This window comes from Olea europaea, unplaced genomic scaffold (assembly GCF_002742605.1).
Source record: "Olea europaea var. sylvestris unplaced genomic scaffold, O_europaea_v1 scaffold2558, whole genome shotgun sequence".
NCBI classification, from domain to species: Eukaryota; Viridiplantae; Streptophyta; class Magnoliopsida; order Lamiales; family Oleaceae; genus Olea; species Olea europaea.
In genome coordinates, this window is record NW_019243861.1 from 85667 (window position 1) to 106155 (window position 20489).

Consider the following 20489-nt stretch of genomic DNA (forward strand, 5'->3'; position numbering starts at 1 on the left):
TTTTTCTTCAAATACTGCCTTGGAGACTGAAAGGATGTGAATAAACGGATTTTTCATTTGAGGTTATTGGTTTCGGCCTTCTTCACTAGTTTTAACGCCTAAACTAATGGATTTAGCTGGTAGGGTGTTCGGGCATTCTAGGGGAATTTTGCATCAAAATGAAACATTTGGGGATATTCCAAAAATTAGGCTAACATTAGGGGTGGAGGAGGGAAGGCGTATATGAAAATAATATAATTTCAATTGTTCGTATGATTCCGCAAGTGTACGGATCGTGACTAGTAATAACAGCGAATGTTTGAGTCCGAATATCATTCTCAGATAAATTAAGTACTTACTATCAATTTTTATTCTAATATGACTTCAGTCTAAATTAATGTGGTAATCTACACGAAATAAATAACTATATAACAAATTAAGTCTCACATGAATTAAATACATCTAGATTTTATAGTTACAGGAGAAGCAATTATCTTATTACCACTTAGTAATACTTGCAAATATCATTAATAGTTATATTTGGTGATATCGATTTTCGGCACTTGACAATAATAATTTTGAATATATGTATTATTAATAATACATATTCAAAATTATCTATTTTTCATCATTTAGGAGTTAGAAATAGTAAATCAAAGGTTAAATAATAGTCCCCGAGGGAAATGATCATTTGAACTCATAAATCCATTGTATTACTTGTTTAAGATATTATACGTTTGCAATAGAAATCAGCAACAGTAAGCTTCTACCGATGATGTGGAGATATGAGGTGAAATGAGCTTTGCTTGGATGGGCTTAGTAGATTAGGTAGCTTATCCTTAACTTAGGCGCGGAGCCAGCACCCTGCGAGGGGGCGCGGCTGCGCGTGCTAGCTCTGCCGAAATTTGCAGAGCCATCGACAGTGTCACCAGTGTGGTCGCCGACGGTTGCCGAGTTGCCTGGAGAAGAAGAAGATGGAAACCCTCAAACCCGTTTGATTTATTACTATTATTTTTTGTTGGTTTGGGCTTTTGCACAAAATGTTGGGCCTTTTATTATTTAGCCCAAAAGTAAAATTAATTTATCCAAAGTCCAAACCCATTACCCATAGTAATACCCATTTCATTTGCCCTTTCAGATTTCAGTTCGTGACTTCGTTGGTTGCTGGCTAGGATCTTCTTCTTCACATTCATTTTCTGGTTCAGAAAAATCTAGTGCCAATCGCTGCAGTCAGCAGACCAAAACTCGAACTCGAAGGCCCGAAGTGCCTGCTTCTGCTGCTACCTGCCGAGACTGCCGACTCCGACTGGTAAGTGGTAACTCTTTTTTATTCCAGCTTTCCCTCTTTAATTTTTTTTTTGTTCTTCTTTTGGTTTTGTTCTATTTTGATTTGGCTATTTTGATTTTGTTGAATTTTGTTACTGTACTCAAGTTGAATTGATTGAATTGTGAATTTTTAAGAGGATATTTATTTTTTAGGATTTTGTTGGATTTTGGTTTTGTTCTATTTTTTTCCGGCTTTCTGCCTAGTGCCTAATGCCTATTGATTGAATTGTGAATTTTTAGGAGAATATTTATTTTTGTAGAATTGAACTGAAATCTAGAACCGGACCTCTTTGCTAATAAAACTGAGAGCTCAATAGCCCCCTAGCTTGCTAAAATAAGCTTGACTTCAATTAACGCATTCGGTATCAATAAAGTTTTTCAAGTATTCAGTTTTTCCGAGCTCCACTCATGTGCATCCCGATGAAGAGACTATATTTCCTAATGCTAAAAGCCAAGTGAATGTCCCATGGCTCCATTAGCATTTCAGGATAATTGAGGACCAAATAAAATCAATTGTCTGAATCTTCAAGTAGCAGAGGCTCTAAGAAAATTAAAACTGATATATTTGAAAAATAAAACAACCTATACATAAAAAATGATGATCTATTCTTCAGGCCCGGAATCATAACGTTCGATTTCAATTTTTCTATAGTGATTGAATACAAAAGAATCGAAATTTATGGTTCAATTTCAATTCTTGAAATACCAGATCAAACCACCCATAGTTGTGAATAGGGTTGGAAGTTGGAACATTATAAAAACCACCAGAAAACATGATGTTCTTGTGTCCATTAATCTGATTCTTTGTTGGTTTTATAACCCATGTGTACTTGGTTATTTTTTTAATCAATTGTAATTGAAAAATGAATTGGGACATTTGCAGATTATGGAACGATTTTTTCAACCAAAACGAAAGTCCATACCCAATTCTTCTACTTCTAGTTGTGCATCTAGTCCCGCCACTGATTCTAGTCGAGCACAAGAGTTATTGAATGACACAAAGAAGTCCCCGGCTCAATTTAATGTGGATGATCTTGTATTTGATCCAGGGATATGCTCCCCTATCGAGTCGTATAATCCTAATATCAGAGATGATGTCAGGATGGCATACTTGGAGAAGGGTCCTTGTCAACCATATGGACATGATTTTCTAAGAAGACCGATGGGGAATGATAATAGATGTTTTTGAAAAGAATGGTTCTCCGAATTTCATTGGTTGGAATACAGCATAGAAAAGGATGCGGCGTATTGTTTGCATTGCTACTTGTTCAAACCTGATAGAGGGGGTCAAGGGGGTGGCCATATATTTACTAAGATCGGCTTTAGGGATTGGAAGCACAAAAAGACATTGAAAGATCATGTCAGTTTCTTTGATAATGCTCATAATCAAGCTTTTACAAAGTGTACCAACTTGATGAATCAAAAGCAAAGTGTCTCATATGTTATGTCTAGCCAAAGTAGTAGTCAACAACAAAGTTATAAGACCAGGTTGAATTTGGTGCTAGATTGTATTAGATTCCTCTTGATGCAAGGATTGTCATTTCGTGGTCATGATGAATCGAAAGAGTCTCTTAATAGAGGTTGATAATGCTCATAATCAAGCTTTTACAAAGTGTACCAACTTGATGAATCAAAAGCAAAGTGTCTCATATGTTATGTCTAGCCAAAGTAGTAGTCAACAACAAAGTTATAAGACCAGGTTGAATTTGGTGCTAGATTGTATTAGATTCCTCTTGATGCAAGGATTGTCATTTCGTGGTCATGATGAATCGAAAGAGTCTCTTAATAGAGAAAATCTAATTGAGTTACTAAACTTGTATGTAGCTCATTGTAAAGAAATTAAAGAAGTATTATTTTGTAATGCTCCTGGAAATGACCAAATGACTTCACCAACCATCCAAAAGGATTTGATTAATTGTTGTGCCGTAGAGACGACAAGGGCTATTACCAATGAGATAGGTGATTCTTTGTTTTCAATTTTGGTTGATGAGGCTCGTGATAATTCTATGAAAGAACAAATGGCAGTTGTTTTGAGGTTTGTTGATAAAAGTGGGCGAGTGAAGGAGCGTTTTTTAGGTATGTCCCATGTCACTAATACTTGTGCCCAATCACTGAAGGATGCCAATGATGCAATGTTTTCTACACATGGGTTGAGCATATCTAGCCTAAGAGGTCAAGGCTATGATGGAGCAAGTAATATGTCATGTGAGTTTAATGGGTTGAAAGCTGTAATTTTAAGAGAGAACACACATGCTATGTATGTTCATTGCTTTTCTCACCAGCTTCAGTTGGCAATTGTATCTGTCACACGTAGGAATTGTATGCTTGGTTATTTGTTTAACGTACTTGCTATTATTATGAATTTGGTTGGTGCATAAAGCTAATATTCTGGAGAAGCTTAATATTGGGGAACTTACTAGTGGAAGTGGTCAGTTTCAAGAAATGAGTTTGGCATGCCCAGGTGATACTAGGTGGGGCTTACATCTATTGACAATTACTCGTTTCATTAATATGTTTAATGCTATCATAGATGTTCTTGAAAAATATATTAGAAGATGGCGTACATCCAGATCAAAAATCTTCGGCTGTAAGACAGATGAACGCTATGCAAGATTTTGAGTTTGTGTTCAGTCTCTACTTTATGTTTGAAATTCTTGCAATTACAGATGACCTTTCACAAGTCTTACAGAAAAGGGATCAGGATATTTCAAAATGCAATGGGGTTATAGAATTTGTGTAAGTGTGCATTGCAGAACCTGAGAGAGAATGGTTAGGATACTTTGTTGAGTAGGGTGATTGAGTTTTGTATTGATAGACATATTTTAGTGCCCAATATGGAGGATATTGTAGTAGTGAAAGGTCGACCTAGCATGTAGCTCAGTAGGTGACTTATTTTCATCGCTTTTATGTTGATTTGTATTGTCATGCGATAGACTCAATCTTGCAAGAGTTGAATGATCGTTTTCCAGAAACAACTACTGAGCTCTTTACTTGCATTTCATGTTTAAGTCCAAGAGATTCATTTGCAGCTTTTGATAAGAATAAATTGCTACGTCCTGCTCAGTTCTATCCTTTGGACTTCAATAGTGAAGAGCTTTTATTACTTTGATCTTAGCTTCATAAGTTTCTTTTGCTTGTGAGAATGGACAAAGCTTTCTTTAATCTCAATAGCATATTTTGTGTAGCTCAGAAGTTGGTTAAAACTGGAAGTTCCTGCTATTTTCCATTGGTTTATAGGCTGCTCACCTTGGCATTGATATTACCTACGGCAACTGCAAGTTCAAAGGGTATTTTCTACTATGAATCTAATCAAGAGTGATTTGCGCAACAAAATGGGAGATGTCTGGTTGAATGACAGTTTAGTCGTTTACGTGGAGAAAGCTATTTTTAAAAAACTTGAGAATGAGGCAATATTGCAACGTTTTCAAATCATGAGACCCTGTAGAATACAGTTGTCTAAATTTACAGTTACAGAGTAACTGAGTAAGGTTGTATCGTATTTTTTTTTTTACTATTTTGGGTTGTATTGAAGTATATTTTCATATGTATACAATTTTGACGTTTCAGTTCATTTACATATTTACTGAATAACTTTTAATATTATATAACTACTTGTATTAAACGATCGGACTATTATGATCATCGACGGTCAATGGTCAACCAGTCCTAGTCCGATCGTCGACGGTCAATGGTCAACGGTCAACCCGCCCTAGCTAGACTTCGATCCTGGATTCACCGCTGCCTTAACTGATATATCCTTATAAGATGAGATAATTTTTTACTAAATCAACTAAAAATTTAAAGAATAAGAAACAAAAAATTCACCTTACCTTATAGTGACCATATGAGTATGAGAGCTGCTTCAGCTTTGTTCTATTAGTATAAAGGGCGTTGTTAGTAACTAAACATTTTTGTTAATGAAATGGGTTTGAAAGGGACGGTTAATCAAACTGGCGTTGCAATTTGATCCGAAACCTGTGGCCACAGACTTCTCAAATTAACTACATTTATTTTAGTCCCTGTTTGGTACTGTTAAAGATTTTGATTGAAGTTTAAGCCAAAATCAACCATTAATTTTAACCATTCGTTCCATATTGTTATGTTTTAATGTAATTGACGATTCTGTGAACAAAATGACTAGAGGGAAAAAGTGTGAAAGTCGAGGAGTTAAGTTCAATTTTATATAGTTGTGTTAGGTAGGTTAGGGTTCAAGCTCTGAATAAGGAAAGAAGTGCCGCCACAATTTTGCTTGCCTCTTGCCAACACACTGTTCGAGCGACAAAAAAAAAAATATTGTTAGCTTGTTGCCAGGACATCGCTCGAGCGAAACACCATTGGTCGCTTTTCGCTTGGCTATTGTTCAAGCGACAGTGCATAACAGAAATTCCTAATTTGAGATTTTTGAGAATTTTAACGGGACCGTACTGTCGAAAACGTCCTTTTGTATAAATCCCTATACCGTTTTCACAAAAAAACTTTGGATTGTTCATTGTGTGAAAACACATAAACTATTCATATATCGTTCCATCCATTAATCATTGAAACTTGCAATTGAAAAACATTGAAGTTCAAAAATCAAACACAAAAAACCCATACTTTCAGAATATTTGTCAATGTTGAAGATCAAGGAAGGTAACTGCAGTTCCGATTGTTGGAGAACAAGGAGTTCTCTTGAATTCACAAGAGATAGATGAAATCAGAAAGCCTGAAGTTGGTGCAAGAGCACAGAATCCATGAGGGCTTTGGCAATTAAAGCTAGGAGGTCAGAAAGTACTTGCATTGGTAGAGTCTGGCGGTATTATAAGTTGATTCGTTTATAGAGGAATCATACTGACTTGGGCCCGGAGTGTTTAATATCGTGAGAGGTTTTCTCCTTCGTCAAATATCCTGTAATTTTTATTTTCCAGCATTTTATTATATTCCGGCAATTCAACATAGGGTAAATTGCATGTAAATTCATTTGGACTAATTAATATATGTGATGTGTTAAAATTATTAATTAATTTGCGTAAATTCCGTGCAAACGCGTATTTACCACCCCTCTAGGTGTTAGTTGGGTCAAACTGCATAACTTTCACATATGATTTACAGCCTTTCAACCATACATTCCATCAATTTTATCAAAATCGTTTAGGCCTTGTTCGATGACTATTATTTCAAAAATCTTTAGTTCTCATATTCAATTTTCAACCATACATTTATACAATAAGCCCATGTTTGGGCTCTATTTTAATTTTAATACATTTTTCTATTTCTTCTTTTTAATTACACATCTTTAATAAGATAATATTACATGGAAATCCAAATTATTTTCTTCTTTCTTTAATGTACATTCTCAAAAATAAATAAATCAATCAATAAATCAATAAAAAATCAGTATTTCAAAATATATATTTTCCCCAAAACTCATTAATAGAGAGCCCAAACAAGGGTTATATTATTTTTACAAGTAAAATCAAATTTTTTTCCTACTTTTTGACTGTACATTCTCCAAAAATCACTATTCAAAAGTCCATTTTCTCATAATAATGACCATCAAACAAGGGCTAAAAATCTGATCAATCTCAGCCAAATACGGGCCTAGTAGTCATTGAACCTTATATTTTGAAAAATAGACCCACAACAAGTGACATTCCAATGACATCTAATCATTTGATTAAATTATATTAGATTAAATTGCAATCATTTCTAGAATTCACTTTAATTATCCAATGTTAATATAGAGCCCAAACAAGGGTTATATTATTTTTACAAGTAAAATCAAATTTTTTCCTACTTTTTGACTGTACATTCTCCAAAAATCACTATTCAAAAGTCCATTTTCTCATAATAATGACCATCAAACAAGGGCTAAAAATCTGATCAATCTCAGCCGAATACGGGCCTAGTAGTCATTGAACCATATATTTTGAAAAATAGACCCACAACAAGTTACATTCCAATGACATCTAATCATTTGATTAAATTATATTAGATTAAATTGCAATCATTTCTAGAATTCACTTTAATTATCCAATTTATTAAAGATACAAGTCAATTAAGAATGAACCTTGCTTGGTGTACAAGGAAAGTGTTGCTAGGATCATTACAGGGAGGATGTGGTATCATTCCATTGGATATTGATAAAAAAAAAAATTAAAAAATTCAATTAAATAGCACCTGTGCAGCCTCTGTAGGTTATTCCCCTGTACAAGGGAATAACCCATTAAGAGTCACCCTTATTTTAGTTGGGGTTAAATGTAATTGAAAGATATATCAGAATCAAATATTTCTTAAATGTCAAAATCCTGGAGAAGTAATGATGATATCTGATGAATAAGCATTGGTTAACTCTATACCAATAATTGCATTAATTTTATCTATACTAATATCATTCGTAGAACTATACATGTCAAATGATTTCAGAAAATGAATTTAAACTATTTCTTCTTGATAATAATCACTGGAATAATTGAAGTGCTTGTGCCTCTCAATATACCACAAGCTCCCATAAGCCTTCCTTTAAAATTTGTAAATCTTATTCCTCACTAGACAGATTTCCACAAATTACAGTTACAAATAATTGCATAATAAGTTTGGAACTTTTTTACCTATTTTCTCTAAAAGATATTCATTAACTAATATATATCTCACTGCGGAAAAAAAATCAGATGAATTTTGCTTGGTGTAATTTTACTTGAATATAAGATAAAAAAAATATTATTGTTATCTCAAAAATAAGCTCATGTTTGGTGGGGATTATAATCAAATTTTTAGTAAATTTTGATAGAAGTTGATAAAACGTGTTTAAAAATTGTGTGTCGTGTAAAATATTTTGTTAAAAATAATTGTAAACTTTGACTTGAAATAAAATAAAATATTTCTACAAAATTGCCAAACAATTAGAGCCACTCATTTAAACCCTTTCCTAAATTATCCTTATTTCTTATGAACTTCCAAGTCACGTCATCCTTGAAGTCAACTCTTTTTTCTATAAAATATGAATTATTTAAATGTTGAACAATCATAAATGCTGGTTTACCCAGTCAAATTATTCATACCTGCAACTACTAGCTAGAAAAAGTAAATCAAGCAAGCATTTGAATCCGTCTTGTACAAGGAAGGTTCCTAATACTCGACCAAGGTCATAACCAAGAAATTTCATTTTTATGTTGAAAACAAAAAGTTCAACAGATGAGTAAATGAGAGTTGAACTCAGGCAAGAAGCTGTATGTATGTGTACTTTTAGTCTGTGTTTGTGTTTGTTTTATTGAGAATGAAATGGTTGAAAAGAGGCTTCACATGCAGCAGTGAAAGGGGACGTAAATGTTGGAATAATTCTAGTGTGGTCTTCCCATTTGATTGTAAAATTTACGGGTTAGATATATGGTTCATAATGATATTGTGATTGGGGCCAAATGTATTAAGGGGAAAATTTCATATCTAAGAATTTAACTATGACTCATTTCAAAATTAAGAAACTATGTTTATAACTTCAAAAATTAGCTACTATTAAATTTTATTTATTAATTTCCCAAATTCTCAAATCAATTGGTTATAATTTTTCTTGACCACGATTCAAAATTTAAATATTTTATAGACTACAAATTATTTCTCGATCAAAAATCTAAATTTTTTACAGGTAACAATTTATTTATCGATCACAAAATCAAAATATTTATAAGTTACAATTCATTTATTAATCACATATCACAAATTATTAAATTAATTGTTTTCAAGTTATTTCTTAATCACAATTTAATAAATTCTGATTCACAATGATATTTTTTAGATCAAATATTATATATTGATCACAAATTTATTTGTCACAACCAACCAATTCATTGGTCAAAAACACTCTTGGTCACTGTCGCCACCACCATTGCCATTGCTTACACTATAATCGTTTGCAACCACCACCTCAGCATCATCAACAATGCCTAATCCACCATCACACCACCTCACCAATGCCATTGCCAACAAAAAACACCCCCAAAAATTAACAAAATCCAACCACCCCTACCAACACCAACGCCGCAACTGCCACCTGAACCACTATCTCTAATGACACCATCACCTTCAATACCTTAGTACAACTATTCACAATACCACAATCACCACCACAAAACCATCAAAACATGGAAACTACTACGGCCCATCCAACTGATAAAAAAATTCACCACCACTGTAGCTACGATCTATGCCATTGCAGCAATGATCTACGCCATCACAATCTGCAGTCAAGATCTACAAGCCTCTATCGATGCTCATAGGGAACGAATGACTTTACCACAATTTATAGAGCCTTCGGCGATATAGGCCTCCAACAATTCTGCTATCACCTGCAACTGTGATCTGCTACCACTAATATCACAGGAAGCAATGCCACCCATAGCCACACCTCGCTTGTGTCGCCGCATAGCGCTGAGTGGCACTATAGAGAGAGAAAGATAGGATTGGGAGAGAGAATGGGGTTGGGGGAAAGAGAGATGGCGACTGTGTTATATAGAAAGAGAGAAGATTAATAGAAATAATTTAGTATGTATATGTAAAATATTTTTAATAATATTATTATAAATATTTACAGTTCTAATTATATCTGATTTTTGAAAGAAAAATTTATAAATCTTAAACTTGAATTAAGATCTTGAAATTACTTAATTCATGTAATTTTCACTTTATAAAGTGATCAATTGGACCGTTTTACACCTTATGGACTATATTTAAAATGATGTGATAATTTTAAATATGTAGGCAAAAAATATATGTAAACCCTAATTAGAGTTTAGGTCGTAACGAGACATCTTGATAATTTCCTATGTAAAGACTAGGTCCCTCTCCTCTCCATATTGTTTTCATTAGCTTGCCCATTGACGATTAACACTTTGTGAGGAGCAAGAAATAGAAGATTTAGCTATTATTATTCATAACCACGATATCTTTCGCAAGAATGAATTTGAATTATCAATTAATTATTTTGTAATTCTCATTTCTTAGCATGATTATCATTAAATTAATTGAGAAGCAGCTGCCACCACTGGTAGTGGTGTTTTTTCCACTTGCCGATTGATTTGGGTTTTGAAATTGCCATTAAGTTGTTGTTGGTTTTCCTTCCTTTTTTTTCATCATTTTTTTTTTCCTTTTGATGAATTAATTGTGATGTGAATTAATGTTGTAGCCACCAAATCCTAGTTCAATAATTTTTCTTATTGCTGGTTTGAAATATAAAAAGTGGAACAAGGCATGGTCGAAGTAGACCCGATCGATGGTAGAGCGCTGTTGTCGCACTTGGTTGCAGTGTTGGCGGCAAATCACAGCAGCTTGCTGCTGTTGCAATCGTCGGGTGCTACTACCTTTGTGGTAGCAGAGTCAACGCCACAAAGAAGAAAAAATTTGGGTTTTAGAAAACTAATGGGCAGTTCTGTGATGGGGCCGCAGTGGGGAACCATCTGCAATTTTTGATTTTTGGGTCAAACCACAATTATCAAATAATGGGCATTTATGAGATGTTAGAAGATTTGAGGGGTCTATTAATAAATTCAAAAATGGGTCAGTTCGCAATTTTCAAAAGGGGTTTTAAATTGGATTTTAAAAAGTTTGACCCTAAAATTTCAATTTTGACCATAATCAAAATTTTATTTAAATTTGACCCATTTAAAATTATACCAAATAAATTAATTAATTGACGACTTTTATATTTCGTTAAAATGCTTATGTATTTAAATGTTGCTATTATTTGCATGCTTAAATTTCATTCTTTTTATATATTGAAATTTTGTTGTCAATTTCATCTCTCAATCACATATAAATTTTTGCCTTTCATCCATTGATGATTATGATTTGTTAAGTAATTATTGTTTCGTGATTGAATTTTTCATGGGCTTTGAGAAGATCCTTATTTTCCCACTAAGACAAATATTTAGAAATAAAAATGGGTGGTAGCTGCCGAAGTAACACACTCATTGCTATTTATTCCATTTTGTCTACCAAAAAAAATTTAGCTCGCAGCTTTTATTTATTGCATATATTATCTTGCCCAAAAGTGTTATTATATGTGATGTTTTGGAAAATGGCATAAGGTAGTTAACGAGCTTACTTTGGTCTAAAAATTTCCTTCTGCCCAAAGTTGTTTGTGTTTCGAAAATCAATGTAATTTTGTTTACTAGTTTCATGATGTGTTTTAAGAGTACCTTATAGCATATTGGATTGTCAATCCAAAGGTGACTTTATAATGATGCATCTAGGCTCTTGCCGTAATAAGATTCATATAGTTTTTATTTTAATTACAAATTATCTCATTAATAGCCCATGTTAATTAGATGTTTATCATCTGTTGACTGCGTGCATTATGTTTGGATGATACTAAATATAGTATTTTACGCTTTCACAATTTATAATGCATCATCTCCCTCGAGTCAATTGTCTGTTATTGAAACCATGACTAGGAATAATTATGTGAGATGGCAACGAAGTGAAGAAATAGCACTTGGTATTTTGCAATGGAGAAAAAGCTGGCAAAACCTATAGATAAAAGCATTGTTGAATATGTGGCCGAATATGAAAAGTGTGAAAGAACCAACAAACTTTATTTGAAAATAATGAAGAGCTCTATAACTGATTCCATTATGGGTGCTATCCTATACAATTCGTAGGAGAAAATTTTTTTGAGTCTGATAAAACTAAAACTGGAGATATGATGGACAAATTGATGAATATGAGATATGATGGTGCAAGTGGTGATTAGGGAACATGTTATGAAGATGATAAATATATCATCTAAGCTAAAGGCTCTTAACATTCCCATTGAAGAGCCTTTCCAGGCCTTTCTAGCCAGTTTAATCAACTTAAGGTTACTTACAATGCTCGGTGGGATAAACGAGATTTGAATGACCTTATTACAGTATGTGCCCAAGAGGAGTATTGGATGCGGCGTGAGACCGTTAAAACTGTGCAATTAGCTTTTCAACTATAACAGAACAAGGGGTCTTCTCATAATCATAAACAAAGTTTTGGAAGGGTAATCAATCACACCAGAATCGGAAAAATAGAAATTTTGGCAATCCTAAAGGAATTGTAAAGAAAAATTATCAATGCAGGTTCTGCAAAACGAAGGGTCACTGGTAGAAAGATTGTTCGAAGTTTAAGATTTGGCTAGAAAAGAAGAAGAGTTCTATATGGGTTCAAAAGCAAACAGAGACCAAATGAGAATGAAGTGAGCTTGAGTGTTAGAAATGGAGTTCAAGTGAAGGTTGAGTTCATAGGAGTATTGAAGTTGTCTTTGGAGTATGATTTTTCTCTTGTTTTAGAAAAAACAGTTTTTGTACCGCAATGAGACAAAATTTAATTTCTATATCGAAACTTGAAGTGTGTTGTTTTTCCTTTAACTTTGGTAATGGAATGGTTGACCTGTTTTATGATTCTGTTTGATTGAGAATGGCCCTTTATGTGATGGTTTATATAAATTATCTTCGGCTCCTTTTGGTGAAATCGCTTGTGTTACGATTATATAAAAGAAAAGGGCTCTAATTCGTAAATCATTCTCTATGTTGTGACATAAGCAATTAGGATCACATTTCTAGGCATAGAACGAAAAGATTGGTAAAAATTGAGATACTTCCCCATTTGGATTTCTCTGATTTTGACACCTTTATAGATTGTATAAGAGGAAAGCTAACTAAGGCTACAAAGAAGGGTTCCACTAAGAACAATGGTATCTTCGACTTGATATATACTAATATCAGAGGGCCTTCGCCTTCCACCATATATGGGAACAAATACTTCATAACTTTTATTAATGATTTTTTTTTTCACAATATAGATACGTTTACCTGATAAATCCCATGCACTTAAGAAATTCACGATTTTCAAAATGGAAGTAGAGAAATAATGTGGAAAAAGTATCAAAGTTTTAAGGTCTAACTATGATGGTAAGTACTATAGGAAATATAATGAGTTTGGTCAAAATATGGATGATTTTGCAAAATTTTTATAAGGGTGTGGAATAGTGCCCAAATATATCATACAAGGGACACCTAAGCAGAATGGTGTTTCTAAAAGATGTAATCAAACTCTAAAAGATATGATTATGAGCATGATGAGTAGAACAAGTTTAACAGAGTATCTATGGGGTGAAGCCTTAAAAACTGCTATGTACACTTTGAACGGAGTTCCAAGTAAAGTTGTTGGAAAGACACCTTTTGAATTGTGGATAGGATTTAAGCCAAGTTTAGCTCATTTCAAAGTTTGGGGATCTCCAGCTGAGGTTAGGATTTATAATCCATTTGAAAAGAAATTAGACCTGAAATCCACTTTTGATTTCTTCGTTCGGTACCCGGAGAGATCAAAATAATATAAGTTCCATTGTCCAAATCGTGGCACTAGAATTTTTAAGTCAATTACTGCTAAGTTTCTAGATAATGATTTTGGAGATAGTTGGAGTTTCACACTGAAAGAACTTTTTGTTGAATTAAATTAAGTTGTTCCAGTTCCTATTATACAGGAAGAGTTGGTTTCAAACCAATTGAAGTTGTTAATGAAGAACCAAGGAACTTCCATTTCCGCTAACAACAATTGAGTTAGTTTTTGAGCCATGAGTTAGGAGATCTTCATTTTCTAGTGATTTTAATATTGGGCATATTGTTGATCCTGGTACTTATAATCAAGCATTGACAAGTCCTGAGGCTGATAAATGGATAAATGCTATGAAAAATGAAATAAAATCTATGGAACAAAATAAAGTTTGAGAACTTGTTGAACTTCTTCCAGATGTTCAAGCTACAAATAACAAGTGGATCTTTAAAAGTAATTTGGATTTGAAAGAAGGTAAGATTGGTTGCAAAAGGTTTCACTCATCAAGAGGGCATTCATTATGTTGAAACCTTCTCACCTTTCGCGTCCAAAGATTCTTTTCGAATTGTCATGGCACTTGTGACATACTATGATTTGGAGCTTCATCAAATGGATGTCGAGACAGCATTTTTGAATGGAGATCTTTCTGAAAATGTTTACATGAGATAACTGGAAGGTTTTGTTGTGAAGGGAAAAGAAAACTTGGTATGTAAGTTTAACAAATCCTTATATGGTCTCAAGCAAGCATCACGAAAATGGTATTTGAAGTTTGACGAGGATGTAATCTCCATTGATTTTGTCAAAAATACAGTTGATCAATGCATTTATCTCAAAACTAGTGGGAGAAATTTTAATTTTCTCATGCTCTATGTTGACAACATTTTACTTACTAGCAGTGACTTGGGGTTGCTTTATGAGACAACGAGAATGTTGTCTACTAATTTTGAGATGAAAGATCTTGGAGAAGCTTCTTACGTGCTTGGCAATGAAATACATCATGATAAAAATCGTGGCTTTCTAGGACTTTCTCAAAAAACTTATATACGATGTGGTCTAGAAAGGTTCAATATGTAGAATTGAATACCTGGTGATGTACCTGTCATAAAATGGAATAAGTTTAACAAAGCTCAATGTCCTAGGAGTGAACTAGAAAGGGAATCTATGAAGATAATACTATATGCTAGTTTGTGGGGTGCTTGTTGTATGCTTGCCTACGCAGTCAGTATCCTCAGTAGGTTCCAGTCGAGTCCAGGACAAGAGCAGTGGAAAGAAGCTTAGAAAGTTATGAGACACTTGAAGAAAACTGAAGGTTACATACTTACATTCCAGTGTTCAAATTACCTTGAGGTGGCAAGCTATTTAGATTCTGATTTTTTTGGATGTCAAGATGAATTAAAATTGACCTTAGGCTATATTTTCATGTTAGCATGTGGTGCTTTCTCTACAAAAAGTGCTAAACAGACTCTAATAGCATCTTCTTCTATGCAAGCTAATTTTTGGTGGCATGTTATTTGCTACAATCCAAGTCATTTGGTTAAGAAATTTCATTTTTGGGTTGAAAGTTGTTGATTCCATCTCAAGACCTATCACTATTTATTGTAAAAGTAGTGCAATAGTGTTATTTCTAAGGAATAATAAAAGTTCTGGTAGGTCAAAGTATATTGACATCAAATATTTGATTGTTAGAGACAGATTCAAAGAAGGGCAGACGAAAAATAAAGCATATAAATACAGAGGCAATGATCCTAGATTCTTTGACTAAGGTACTCACTCCAAAAGTCTTTAGGGTACGTCCTGTTAATATGGGCATTGTGGAAACATTTGATGTTTTTGGTTAGTGGGACTTATATATATATGTAAAAGACCTACGTCTTGGCTTGATTCTTTCACGGGGTATATAGGCAACCCATATGTTTTTTTGGTACAAACTCTTCCAACAATAAAATATATTTTTCCCCATCCACAAATTATTTTGAGCATGTATTTGACTCATGTTTTTATTTGATATTATTGTAATCTCGAGATATGATAGATAAAGATATAAGATGACCCTCTTTTAGAGACATATGATTTCATTTTAATCAGAAGCATTATGAGGGCCTATATAAATTAGCACAATTTTTATCACATTTGTGCTAAGTTCATACCATGTAATACCACATTGGTTAGAGGATGGGGACTCATGTCGATAAAGATGTTGGCATCCCTAAATTGGTGTAACGATTTCCATGGTCAGTGTTAGCATTCATGTCCGATCGAATCATGTTTCGTAAGGTGTCATTGTTGGAACTATACTTTTGTGACCACCTATGTAGCCTAGCATGGGTGTTAAAAGTTTTGTTATAGCAATCAAATGTTTGCCCTATTGGAATAATGTTGGAATAATTATAATGTGGGCTTTCCGTTTGATAGTAAAATTTACAGGTTAGATGTATAGCTCTTAAAGACATTGTGATCGGTCCAAATTTATTAAGTGGTCAATTGAGCTGTTTTACACCTTAGGGCTATATTTAATATGATCAGATAATTTTAAATATGTGGGCCAAAAATATATGTAAAGCCTAATTAGAGTTTAAGTCGTAATGGGATAACTTGATAATTTTCTACGTAAAGGCTAGATCCCCTTTTCTCTCCATATTCTTTTAGTTAACTTTTAACGGCTAAACCACGATGTCTTCCATAGGTATAAATTTAAACTATCAATTTATTATTTTGAGATCCTTATTTTTTAACATGATTATCATTAAATTCAACAGTAAAATCTTCGCTCAATTTCCTCGAAGAAGATCCGTTGATTCTTGATAGAGTTTCGTTTACAGGTTCCAACAAGACTCCATTACACATAGCATCAATATTCCACACACGGACTTTGTCCAAGAAATTCTCCAAAGGAATCCTCTACTTGCTGTAGAACTAGATTCCCATAAATCATCTTCTCTTCACATAGCATCAACTAAAGGCTAGCTGAAATTGTAAAAGCATTAGTATCTGCTACACCTGATATGTGCTTAGCTCATGATTGCCATGACAAAAATCCACTGCATCTTGCGGCCATTAATGGTCAAGTCATGGTCCCCAATGAGTTGATCAAGACAAGTTCACTACCTGCCTGGGAGAAGGCGGACTGGCCAGATCGTTTTGCATTTGTGTGTAAAAAGCTTATGGAAATCATATTGCGGGCAATAAATTGTTATGAGTTTGTTAATGTGAAGAACGGTGATGGGGATACAACATTGCATCTAGCTGTTAGCAGTGGCGAATCCAGGAGTTTGAGTCAGCATGGGTGGCGTTGACTACAATAAAATATAAAAAGCCCTTTTGGTATCCATTTTTATTTTTATTTTTATTTTATTTTATTTTTTTTGCAAAAAATACATTTTGGAATTGTGATTTGATGGAGAACGTCTGAACGTGTGACTAAAAATAAAGAAAAATTTTGAATTTATGTGTGCTATTATTTTATTGAAGAATGTATGGATGAAAAGAAGAAAGAAAAATGTAGTTTAAAAAAGGGGGAATCGAACAAGTCCTAAAGTATAAATATAACAATTATTTTGTTCAAAATGAATATATATAATTTTGTTAGAAGAATAAATAGAACTCATCAAATAACATTGTTGCCAAGTTTTGTATAATTCAAAAGAAGAGTGTAAATTCAAATATTTAAAATTGTTTGCATTAAAACAATCAAAACCTAACAAATATCATTTTTTTTAAATTTAGTAATACAATTCAAGAGGTATCACAATGGTTAAGTTTACCATAACCCTTGCTTGAGATCATGGGTTCAAATCCTCATTGTCCCTCCCTTATTGAATTTTGGTAAAAATTATAGAATAAAAATAATACATAACAAATCCATTGACAAAAATTCGAACCTAAGACTTGGAGTACATTAATGCTGACTCTTACCAAGTAAGCTACAAGAATGTTTGAAAATAAAATCAATTACCAACAATATAAGGTGAAAATTTAATCTATTACTGACAAAAAAAAAAAAAAAATTCCTGGCTGACATTTTGAGGTAAGACAGTCTTATGTACAATTCATGTTTTTCGGATTAACTAATTATATTGGAAAAATTACAGTAGAGGTCCCTAACCTATGGTGTTTGTAGTAAGTTGGTCACTAAGCTTTTACTTGAGATCTTTTAAGATGAAGTCGACGGTCACAACACAGAAAGATAAAGATTTTGAGATAGCTAAGGATATGGCGTTAATGTATAGAGGTTGATTCTGCGTACTAGAATATGATGGATTTCGGAATGTGATTATGAAAAAAGCTTACCCCATACCTTATGAAACATACCCAGACACGATCAAAATGTATCGAGATCTAGTCAATTAAGAAAATCACTATTGTTTTTAGTTGGAGTTAAATGTAATTGAAATTTTGACTCAGCTAAGATGAAACTTTAATCTCTGTCAAATGTAAAAATAAGTTTCATCTATATTAATATCATTTCTAGAATTATATTTCAAATTATTTAAGAAAATGAAGTTTAACTATTTCTTCTGGATCATAAATGCTTAAATAATTAAAGTGCTTGTGGTTTCGGAAATAAACAAGGAGCACCCTAAAGCCTAGTATCTACGCATATAATAAGTTGGGAACTTTTGCTGCTATTTTTATTTATTTATTTTTTTTTTTATCTAAGAGTATTCGTTTACAACCATAAAAAAAGAAACAAAGAAAAATACAAATAAAAAATCAGAAGAATTATGCTTCGTATAATTTTACTTAAATATTTAACATAGAAAATAATATTGTTATCTTACAAAAATAAACTGTTGGGTTTTTGATACCCTATAAATCCCGGGCTATGATGTTAACGTGGGTTAATATTATTTCATAGGCATAGGCCGATGAATGAAATAAGTCCAACAACCAAGTCCATGAGCTACACCCGGCCCAATTGTATTCCTTATGGATGGCTTGAATCTTTGCCCGTTTACCCCTTTAATGGCCCAACTTAAAGCCTAACCCTAGAGTATATATATGAATATAACCCTAGCCTCTTTGATATGATGATTGTGTGATTTTGAGAGAAGAAACTAGTGAATCCAGGCTGCCCCCCTTTCGTGTGAGAAAAAGGTGTCCAGAAGTGTCCAAAACGCTTGTATAACGTGTGCAATTGGTAGTTCTTTCATAGTATACCTTTGTGGTATCTTCTCCTAGCCTTTGTGGCCATAAATCATCATCCTTTCTTGTCCTACGTGGGTAAGATTGTATAGCAACCAAGGTGAATCAATTGGTTGTGGTTTGGAGCCGTTTGGATTGGTTGTTGGTAGAGAAAGGTACGTTGGACTGAGTCTGGAAAACCACCGTTTGAAGATCCTTTTGAGAGAGCTTCCGCAACAATTGGTATCAGAGCTTCAAGGTGAAGGTTTTGGCTGGTGAAATCTACCAGAAATCGTCCAAAAAATCCGCAGAAACGTGGCAGAAATCAGATCGAAAAACTGTCCAGAAAATTGTTAAAAATCAGTCTCTGTTTTGGTGTTTTCTGACCAATCCAGAACGAGTTTGGGGAAATAGAGACCACCGGTGTAACGTGCAGGAGGTGGCGATCAAGACGGTCAGGCGTGTGTGAACGGCGGCGGCGCGTGGCGGAGGCACGTGGCGAAGGCGCAGAGGGACTGATTGGGCGTGTGCAGGCGCGTGTGAAGTTTTCTGGCGACAGTCTCTTCAGGCAGTTTGTTCCTTATATTATTTCTGACATTTTTCGTGTTGAAAGTTTTCTGTTTTAGGGTACGCAGAAGAATCTGGACAGCGTTGTTCTTCGGGCGTTCGGGACTCGATCGTGATTTTTTGGTTGCTGCAGTTTCCAGAGACTTTAGGACGAATAGTGGTGGTCCTAAAGTGATAAATTCGCAACTCTCATAATTTACGGACTCAGATAGTCCACTCTGGTATATTGGCTTAACTTATTTTTTAAATTTCAGCATTAGCAGATCATCGTGTGGGGTAATCGTTAGGATTGGGGGTTGTCATTGCTTGGCAACCATTGCTTGTGCTAGAAAATTTAGGAATTATTTGCTCTGTTTGTGAAGTGTTGAGTTTTGATTGCAAGTTGGTAGTTGATTTTGAGCTTTACCTGTCATATAGTCACTGTGTGAGGCTTGTTGCGTGGAAATTCGAACTTTTGTTTGCATACCTTCGTGTTGCATTGATTTTCCTGTTAGAACACCTGGACTTGACCCGTTCGAACATTCCCTTGATCTATGATCGTGAATCTTACGAAACCCTGGGAATCTAGAACGGTGTATATTGCGGCCGTAGGATAACTTTGTGTAACCTATCTGTGCTTTTGGTTGTTCTAGTTTTTTAAAAATGTCTTTATGCTTTGAAGTTGGAATTTTTAATGGGAAAGGGGATTTTTCAATTTGACAACAAAAGATGAAGGGTATTTTGGTCCAACAAAAAGTTTCAAAGGCCATAGATGACAAATTTCCTGCAAATTTAACAAAAGTACAAAAAGAAGAGCATGATGAACTTGCATATACTTCAATTATTTTACACCTATCAGATACTGTTTTGAGAAAAGTAGGAAAACTGGATTCTACAAAACAACTTTGGGAAAAGTTGGAGGACTTATATTTGCTTAAGTCAACTCCTAATAAATTGTACTTGCTTGAACGATTTTTCAGCTTTAAAATGGATCCTTCAAAGGATCTTGATGATAATCTGGATGTCTTTAACAAAGTAGTTCAAGACATCGTTAACTGTGATGAAGAGGTATCTGAAACAAGCCTTGGCTCTTGTAGAGAGCCAAGAACTCGTTGGTCACCTTACCAATGAAGATCAAGCACCTCCCAAATACAACACACCAAATCCCAATACCAACACAGCTACAGAAC

At 34.0% G+C, this 20489-nt stretch overlaps 1 protein-coding gene across 1 annotated transcript; it reads left to right on the forward strand.

Annotated features, from left to right (window-relative positions):
* The first annotated feature begins 106 nt into the window (after positions 1–106).
* On the forward strand, positions 107–4414 carry LOC111382742 (zinc finger MYM-type protein 1-like). Its single transcript, XM_023006780.1, has 12 exons — positions 107–218; positions 726–737; positions 828–971; positions 1152–1288; positions 1680–1760; positions 2189–2426; positions 2538–2737; positions 2838–3624; positions 3686–3766; positions 3858–4041; positions 4121–4164; positions 4239–4414. The coding sequence occupies exons 1-12, from the start codon at positions 107–109 to the stop codon at positions 4412–4414; spliced, it is 2196 nt and encodes a 731-aa protein (XP_022862548.1).
* Positions 4415–20489: the final 16075 nt, after the last annotated feature.

Excerpts from the sequence above, each read along its gene's own strand:
- LOC111382742 (XM_023006780.1), top strand. The coding sequence starts at position 107 with ATGGATTTAGCTGGTAGGGTGTTCGGGCATTCTAGGGGAATTTTGCAT. Across the intron at positions 2,427-2,537 it reads GATGGCATACTTGGAGAAGG|AAAAGGATGCGGCGTATTGT; the intron begins GTCCTTGTCAAC and ends AATACAGCATAG. Across the intron at positions 3,625-3,685 it reads ATCTGTCACACGTAGGAATT|CTAATATTCTGGAGAAGCTT; the intron begins GTATGCTTGGTT and ends TGGTGCATAAAG.